At 41.7% G+C, this 9698-nt stretch overlaps 1 protein-coding gene across 1 annotated transcript in view; it reads right to left on the bottom strand.

Moving 5' to 3' along the window:
* LOC123999080 (NADPH--cytochrome P450 reductase-like) overlaps window positions 1-8460 on the bottom strand; it is a 30328-nt gene extending 21868 nt beyond the window's left edge. Inside the window, exons 1-5 of the mRNA XM_046304455.1 lie at window positions 8335-8460; window positions 5402-5646; window positions 2252-2300; window positions 1933-2061; window positions 1536-1685 (exon numbers count right to left, since the gene is read on the bottom strand). Of these exons, the coding sequence (XP_046160411.1) occupies window positions 1536-1685; window positions 1933-2061; window positions 2252-2300; window positions 5402-5646; window positions 8335-8445 (684 nt within the window). The 5' untranslated portion in view covers window positions 8446-8460. The remainder of the gene's footprint in view (window positions 1-1535; window positions 1686-1932; window positions 2062-2251; window positions 2301-5401; window positions 5647-8334) is intronic.
* Between the last annotated feature and the right edge of the window lie 1238 nt (window positions 8461-9698).

Here is a 9698-nt window from a genome sequence, read left to right on the forward strand (position 1 = left end):
AGAGTTTAATGGCTGTGATCGGAGAATACTGAGGATGGATCAACAACATTATAGTTACTGCACAATAGTAACCATTGACAGAGTGAAAAGAAGGAAGCCGGTACATAATTTAAAAAATCCAAAACATTAATCATGTTTGCAATAAGGCACTAAAGTTAAACTGCAAAAAATGTGGCAAAGAAATTAACTTAAGAAATGTCCTGAGTACAAAGCGTTATATTTGGGCAAATCCAAAACATCCCTTAGTACAACTTCATATTTTCAAGCATGGTTGTGGCTGCATCATGTTATGGGTATGCTTGTCATCAGCAAGGAATAGGGAGTTTATGATAAAAAAATTAATGGAATAGAGCTAAGCACAGGCAAAATCCTAGAGGAAAACCTAGTTCTGTCTGCTTTCCAACAGAAACTGGGAGACAAATATACCTTTCAGCAGGACAATAACCTAAAATACAAGGTCAAATATACACTGAAGTTGTATACCAAGACGACATTGAATGTTCCCGAGTGGCCTAGTTACAGTTTTAACTTAAAACAGTCCTCTAAATCTATGGCAAGACTTGATAAAGGCTCTGGCAATGATCAACAACCAACTTGACAGAGCTTGAACAATTTTTAAAGAATAATGTGCAAATATTGTACAATCCTGGTGTGGAAAGCTTTTAGAGACTTACCCAGAAACACTCAAGGCTGTACTCACTGCCAAATGTTATTCTAACATGTATTGATTCAGGGGGTTGAATACTTATCTAATCAACATATGACTGTTATATTTTTCATGATTTTTGAAATAAATGTTAGAATTATTTTCCCAAATAGAGTACTTTGTGTAGATTGTTAACCAAACAAATGACAATTAAATCCATATTAATAACAACAAAATGTGGAAAAGGGGTGTGAATATTTTCTGAAGACACTGTAAATGCAGCAATACACTATATCCTTACATATGTCTAAGCTGTACATTTACTCAGTTACACCATTTGGATCAGATCTGTAATTTCAGTGGCTTTATATGGCTGAATGCACTACAGATGTTGAGAACAAGAAAACATGGATTTCCCAGATAAAAAGTCACAACCACATCACAATGCTGTCTCAGGAGAGTCGCACAGCGAGACCCGGAGGAAGCCATGGTTAACATTGTTCAGTAGTGATGTCAATGAGAAAACATTTCAAAATTGAGACTCCCGACATCTCCAAGCCACAAACTGCCAGTGCTCTCCAGCTCCAGCCTTGAGGTTGGCCAGGCCTGGAGCTTTGTTTGGCAGGACCACATGTTTCCACTTGGTGAGTGAGTTGAGGGAAGTGGGGCAATGTAGCAAAGTGTGCATTCCACCAGTGCCTTTTGCATGGGAAAGCCTCACATACGGACATCTCAATCCCTACTTCTACTTCAATGGGGAATGGAGATGCAATATGAGTCATTCTGTGTGGATTCTGTCAAAGCTAAATGTGCTGCGCTGCACACCAATGTTGACTCAACCACCTTGATGCACCTACTACAGACCTATCTCGCTGAGCAAAATACCAACCGCGAAGTTGACTCCTTTCAGGTCCTCGTCGTTCTCCTGCATCCAGTCGTAAAAGTCCTGAGCGTTGTCTGTGGGATCCCCCTCCCCATAGGTGGCCATGCAGAACACAGCAAGGGAGTTGTCGATCTCCGCAAGACGAGGCAGCTCCGACTGAGGAGAGGAAGGAAGAAAAAGACATTGGAAATACACTAATTGCAAACGGGATTCGTTCACCAAACAGCTCTCAGGACACAACAATGCAGTCATTAGCTCTCTTAATGTTATACATTTAATAAATATCCAAACAAATATAAATATTCATCACCACAAAGCTGCTGGAGGTTACATGTGGTATGTAAAAGACTGAGACAATGTACATAGTGTACACATATAAAATCAGCCGGATTAAGACCAGTACCATGTCATATTCCTCTGGGTCAGCTGACATGCCTCTCATTCCGTAGCGCTGGGCGTCTTTGGACAGTCGGCCGCAGAACTCCTCAGCCGTGCCCGTCTGAGAGCCGTAGAAAACCACCATGTTCCTGTTCTGGAGAGGCAGACGCATCATCAGTAATAATCCTAAATTATAGAGGACTTTTTAAAGTTCCTTAGCTAGTCACCCAAACAAGTTAAGTGGCATATAGCCTACATATCCATTTACTAAATAAATAGAGATAATTTTGTATAAAATAATTCGTTTCTACTTATTACACAGAATTTAGCATGAAGCTACTGACCGTTTTCTTCATTTTTTCAATAAAGCTGGTTTCTCGCTGCGGAGTGACTCTGGAGAAAAAGACACAAAGCAGATGTTAAAGGTAAACATTAGCATACCATGGTAACTTAATTAGTCTACTAAATGGCTATTACACTGCCCTCGAAAAGGAGAGACCATTTGAGTAGTCAGAAAATGTTCTTTACTCTGGCATTCTCATCCCCTTCTGACCCCCATGGGAGAGATTTGCGTATGGGTCACACCCAATCCCTTTACAAGTCATGGAAACGCAGCACAGAAATAGCTCAGTTGATCATTGGTAAAAACCCTGAACAAACACAGTAAATGCATGTGAAACTCACTAATAAAAATAACATGTCAATTGTCAATGAAACATGTGCTCCTTAGCAAAGAACATAGGAGGTATCAAGAGGAAGTAAAGAAGTGACAAACGTTGCATGTGGTGACAGTATCTTAAATCAATTGTTAGGCTACATGTACTGCACACAGCCATAATTCAGACTACAGCCTTTTTGATGACAAGCTATCATAATCATAACAATCTGCAACGTTGATTCTTATCTTTTAAATGATTTATTTTCCTTTTGTTTAACATTGCGGGTTAAAAACGCTGGTAAGCAGCCTGGGAAGCTGAAAAGCAAGTCAAGTCCAATCATTTGCCTTTCCCAACAGTAACACACATTTCCCGTCCGAGCATCAACATGATAGGCAGTGGATGGTGCACAGTAGAACAAGCTGTCTCAGACACACACACAGTGAGACCAAGAGAGAGAAGAAACAGAAAGAGACAGAGAAACAGAGAGAGAAACAGAGAGAGAGAGAGAGAGAGACTGACCTGGCTGCCGCTGCCTGTCTCTCTTTGGGCAGAGAGAACACACATCCCATGGTTACAGGCAGTGTTCTCCAGCACCCCACAACACACTTGTCTGATCCACAATTGGACACAATCTGAAAAAGCACGTGAAGAAGAAGCCCATCAGGGCTGACTATCCGCTGGCCTCTCCAAAGTGCATTATGCGGGAGAGATTCTCAGTCTCTCACTGAACATACAGCCCCCCCCCACGAACACCCCACCCGAGCGCTCTCTCTCTCTCTCTCTGTGGTGGAATCAAAACACGCAGGCAGCCATGGCTGTTATTCAGCCGCAGCAGCCTCTCACTGGTTGGCCAGGCAACTCCAGGGCTTGTGTTCTGCTCAGAGCAGCAGTCAGAGACGCGGATGGACGTGCTGCTGTTACCCGCTCTCACCACCACTCAACACAGACACCACCGACATCTGGCAGCAAGGCTGGGAAGACAACAACAATATAGCATGACATTTCCCTTAAAAGCCTTTCAAGCAGAGCAGCCGGCGACATACGCATAAACGAAAAAAGAAAAAAAACTAAAAGACGGACATGCCCCTGCGCACGCACACACATCAACACTGACATACACATCCACTCACTACATCCCTCCTCTTTTCCTATACAATCTGTAGGGACGACACTACCCGAGTCACCCTGGCAACTATTAACAGCGTAAATGTGTATTTTTTTCTTTTTAAAAGAGACGAGGCATTGCAGAGCTGAATAAAGCACATTTCAAACCCCCGAGCCGAGGGAGTGTGTCACAATGGTTACCTAATATATCATAAAAGCTTGCCATTTGTGACACGGCTCTGCTCCATTCATGCTCCCTCAAAGGCAAATTAGGGACGGCTTCCGCAGAAGAGAGGCTGAACAGAGAATACTGCTGGACTTTGGCCTCAACTTTCCACCTCGGAGATCATTCAAAGAGAAAAAGCATCCACTGGGTCTTCTGGTGCGCTGAAGAAGTGTCCAAAATTGGCTGTGTAGAAGACTAAACACAAAAAAAAGAGTGCACAAAGACAGGGGAGTCTTCAACAAAAAAGGATCACAGTGAAATGCAAGCCAACAAAACACAAGGAAACTCAAAGGTAGTTCTCTCTTTTCCTGCACACCCCAAACCTCTTCCTGGAATTTTCATAGCTTCAGTTGTGGGCCATTTCCTCCTCCTGCATATTTCTTTCAATGAGGTTTGGTGGTGCAGAGGGGAGCCAGGGGATCTCGCAGGGAGCGAGAGAGGTCCAGTAATTAATCACCAGTATGTTTGAGGTCCTACTCTTTACAGTGTTCCCATTCAGAAAGAGAGAGCGATGTTTATGGTTAACATTTCCAGCAATTAAAACCTCTTTCACTTCCATTGTTTTGGGGGGGGGGGGGGGGGGGTGGCAGAGCTGGCATTTTCCCTGTGGGGGGAATTGATCCAAGTGACGCCAACAAAGGAACATAGGCAACTGTTACTGATTAAGCCCCATGCCAAGTTCCTGCCAGCAGCCAAGTGGATACATTGAAACAACAAGGTTCTCAGTAACATTGGTGTGAGATGTTTCAAGCATCTATTCAACAGATGACCGCATGTATAGGCCGAATCCAGGAAGTTACAGGAAATTAAAGGTGAGAAAACAATTAAAACTACTACAACTGCTACAGTACCTTTCTGCAGGTGGCCTGGGCGATGCAGCCTAGTCTCTAGGGTATGTTAAAATAAGCTACAGAGTCACCCAAACCACTTCCAATTATTATCCTTTTGAATAAACAGCAAATGTAAACTAATGTGACCATACACATTCCTCCAATTAGGCCTACATGAAGTCAACAAATTCAAATGCTGGAACCCCTGCCCAGGCCAACCACAGTGTGGTCTAAAGCAACACATGCACAAACACACTGCCAATCCCTGCTTCCCACTCAGCTCCAAGTTCCAGGACAAGAAAATACAAATGACTTTTGATCACCAAGGGATGACAAAATGGGAGTGTTCTGATTAACCTTCCTGGGCTAATAAGGTGAAAACGTGAGCAAATACACACTAATGTTGAATCATTCTTGATGAAATAAATGAACAGCTAAGCACACAAAGATCAGCAGCACTATCCCACTTCTGACACCAATATAGAGGATACCGATAATGCAACGTCCCCTGCTGGTCCAGAACATGGTGTCTCCCAGCCCGTAAGCAAACGTACTAACACCGTTCCAATAAGATAAACTCCCAAGGGATTTTACAAATGAGAATGTAATGAGCGTACCTAGGCAAGGGCCGTATCAAAACATCAAATGATAGAATTTCTGTGGGAAAACACTTACACAGGGGTGAGCCTCTTGAACTCTGGGATGGTCTCCTCAGTTTTCTTGCGAGAAAGGAACCAGTAGATGAGTAGGCCAACAATGAGAGAAAAAAGGAATATGTCCAAGTTAGTGAAGAGAGGTTCCTCCTCCACAGGGGCCACGTCAGGGCCTTCCGGGGCTACATGCTCTACCTCCATGTCCTCGATGGGGCCACTCGCTGTCTGACAGGTCAACACCGGCTGCAGCCAGGGCAGAGAGAGGACCTGAAGAAATTACATTTAGTTTTTTAATATATATATTTTTTCCCCATGAAAATACATACATACGTTACATACACAGTACCAGTGAAAAATTCACACCTGCTCATTCTAGTTATTTTTTTATTCTTTACATTGTAGAATAATAGTGAAGACATCAAAACTATGAAATAACACATATGTAATCATGTAGTAATCAACAACAAAAAGTGTTAAACAAATTAAAATGTGTTATATATTTGAGATTCTTCAAAGTAGCCACCTTTTGCATAGATGACAGCTTTGTACACTTGGCATTCTCTCAACCAGCTTCCCGAAGTTGTCACCTGGAATGCATTTCAATTAACAGGTGTGCCTTTTTAAAAGCTCATTTGTGAAATCTCTTTCCTTCTTAATGTGTTTGAGCCAATCAGTTGTGTTGTGACAAGGTAGGGGTGGTATACAGAAGACAGCCCTATTTGGTAAAAGACCAAGTCTATATTATGGCAAGAACAGCTCAAATAAACAAAGATAAATGACAGTCCATCATTTCTTTATGACACGAAGGTCAGCCATTCCAAAACTTTGAAAGTTTCTTCAAGTGCAGTCGCAAAAACCATCAGGTGCTATGAAACTGACTCTCATGAGGACCGCCACAGGAAAGGAAGACACAGAGTTACCGCTGCTGCAGAGGATAAGTTCATTAGAGTTACTAGCCCAAATAAATGCTTCACAGAGTTCCAGTAACAGACACATCTCAACATCAACTGTTCAGAGACTGTGTGAATTAGGCCTTCATGCCTGAATTGCTACAAAGAAACCACTAGTAAAAGGACACCAATAATAAGAAGAGACTTGCTTGGTCCAAGAAATATGAACAATGGACATTAGACCAGTGGAAATATGTCCTTTGGTCTGATGAGTTCAAATTTGTGATTTTTGGTTCCAACTGCCGTGTCTTTGAGACACCGAGTAGGTGGACAGATGATCTCCGCATATGTGGTTCCCACCTTGAAGCATGGAGGAGTTGCGATGGTGCTTGATGGTGACACTTTTGGCAACTTATTTAGAATTCAAGGCACACTTCAACAGCATGGCTACAACAGCATTCTGCAGTGATAGGCCATCCCATCTGGTTTGCGCTTTGTGGGACTATCATTTGTTCTTCAATGGGTGACTGACATAAAAACACACCTCCACGCTGTGTAAGGGCTTTTTGACCAAGGAGAGTGATGGAGTGCTGCATCAGATTACATGACCTTCACAATCACCAGACCTCAACCCAATTGAGATGGTTTGGGATGAGTTGGACCACAGATTGAAAGACAAGTAACAAACAAGTGCTCAGCATATGTGGGAACTCCTTCAAGACTGTTGGAACAGCATTTATCATGCAGCTGGTTGAGAGAATGCCAAGAGTGTGCAAAGCTGTCATCAAGGCAAAGGGTGGCTACATTGAAGAATCTCAAAAATATTTAGATTTGTTTAACACTTTTTTTGGTTACTACATGATTCCATACATGTTATTTCATAGTTTTGATGTCCACTATTATTCTACAATGTAGAAAATAGTTTTTTTTTTAATTAAACTTTGAATTAGTAACTGTGTCCAAACGTTTGACTGGTACTGTATATAAAACACACAAAAATCCTGTTTTTCACTGCACTGGACCTTTAACAGGTGACTAGGGCTATGTAGGGCACATTTAATCAGCAGGAGCATAGTTAGTGAAATTAACATTTCATAGCTGAGGTTCTGTCATGCAGAGATGAGTGACGACTGGGATTTTGCCAGCATTTCTCTCCAGACTCATGTAGGTCTGAAAACCATTTTTGTCTTTCAAAATGTCTTTACTTATCCTGTCACATACACCAAAAAAGGATTGAAAGCCTGAGGCTAAATTCTCAAGTTTACCACAAGAGAGCATTCTAGCATAAAGAAAAATGTGAGCCAAATGTACACGTTGTTCTTTTTGAACTACAGTCCATACATGCAGCATGCCATGGATAAAGATAACAACAAAGCAGCTCGTCTCATAAACCTGGTACTTCCATTAAGTTTTGTCAGTTTTCATAGATGACTTATGCTGCATGAATCACATTTACCGTATTATAGCGTACAACTATGTTGTTGCCTGGGGTCAATTCAATGAAAACAAATGCAAACTGACATAACTATTAAAAAAGTTAATTATTATTTTAATAATAGTTACAACTAATAGAAAACAATTTGTGCACACTTCACTACTGTATTGATAAAATACATTGGTTCCTACACTTCCACAAATATCTGTGGTTGGTTGGAACCTCGATGGATATATTAGTTGGCAAGATTGCGGCTACTTCCATGCACTTTATTAAGTGTGGCAGATACAATTTATATTGCCAAAAATTAGTCAGATAAGCAAAAAGACATGCTGCTATAATGTTCAATTTATCAATAAGACAGTTGACAAGTTTGAGTTGACTAATTCTGGCTTTGTCTTCCCCCATTTAGGTAACCCAAAAACCTTACAAAAGAGTGGAGCACAGTTGTGTAATCTGTTCAAAGCAGCTAACGTTAGCTAAATTTAGCCTAAAGGATCTTGTTATTTCTTGGCTGTTGTCTGCTAGGAAGGCGACGTCAAATTCATAACGTTTAAACATATTTCAACATAGCATAACACTGCAGTACAATTCAATACTAATTGAAGTCTTAACAAATTGATTACTTACTTCAAACTGCTCCTGACTGTATCCAGTACAATATCGGAGTCTAATTTCTTCTACGTCATTATTGTGCGACCACGCGCTACGCCTCTCACGTGGTTCGTGGTTTATGCACATTATGCTATATATAATAGAATCAGTTAAATGTGATACCACCATGTCCCTGAAAACTCCTTGAGCTCATTTTGATATCAGCCGCCATATCAAATCATCACGAAGAACAATATCCATCCACAAAATAGTATAAATCAAGAAGAAGAAAGTAATGCTGTCAACATAACAAATCAAATTGTATTTGTCACATACACATGGTTAGCAGATGTTAATGCGAGTGTAGCGAAATGCTTGTGCTTCTAGTTCCGACAATGCAGTAATAACCAACAAGTAATCTAACTAACAATTCCAAAACTACTGTCTTATACACACAAGTGTAAGGGGATAAAGAATATGTACATAAAGATATATGAATGAGTGATGGTACAGAGCGGCATAGGCAAGATACAGTAGATGGTATCGAGTACAGTATATACATATGAGATGAGTATGTAAACAAAGTGGCATAGTTAAAGTGGCTAGTGATACGTGTATTACATGAAGATGCAGTAGATGATATAGAGTACAGTATATACGTATACATATGAGATGAATAATGTAGGATATGTAAACATTATATTAGGTAGCATTGTTTAAAGTGGCTAGTGATATATTTTACATCATTTCCCATCAATCAATTCCCATTATTAAAGTGGCTGGAGTTGAGTCAGTGTGTTGGCAGCAGCCACTCAATGTTAGTAGTAGCTGTTTAACAGTCTGATGGCCTTGAGATAGAAGCTGTTTTTCAGTCTCTCGGTCCCAGCTTTGATGCACCTGTACTGACCTCGCCTTCTGGATGATAGCGGGGTGAATAGGCAGTGGCTCGGGTGGTTGGTGGCTGTGCCTTCTTCACAATGCTGTCTGTGTGGGTGGACCAATTCAGTTTGTCTGTGATGTGTATGCCGAGGAACTTAAAACTTGCTACCCTCTCCACTACTGTTCCATCAATGTGGATAGGGGGGTGTTCCCTCTGCTGTTTCCTGAAGTCCACAATCATCTCCTTAGTTTTGTTGACGTTGAGTGTGAGGTTATTTTCCTGACACCACACTCCGAGGGCCCTCACTTCCTCCCTGTAGGCCGTCTCGTCGTTGTTGGTAATCAAGCCTACCACTGTTGTGTCGTCCGCAAACTTGATGATTGAGTTGGAGGCGTGCGTGGCCACGCAGTCGTGGGTGAACAGGGAGTACAGGAGAGGGCTCAGAACGCACCCTTGTGGGGCCCCAGTGTTGAGGATCAGCGGGGTGGAGATGTTGTTGCCTACCCTCACCACCTGGGCG

Source organism: Oncorhynchus gorbuscha, linkage group LG16 (genome assembly GCF_021184085.1).
Source record: "Oncorhynchus gorbuscha isolate QuinsamMale2020 ecotype Even-year linkage group LG16, OgorEven_v1.0, whole genome shotgun sequence".
Taxonomy (NCBI): Eukaryota; Metazoa; Chordata; class Actinopteri; order Salmoniformes; family Salmonidae; genus Oncorhynchus; species Oncorhynchus gorbuscha.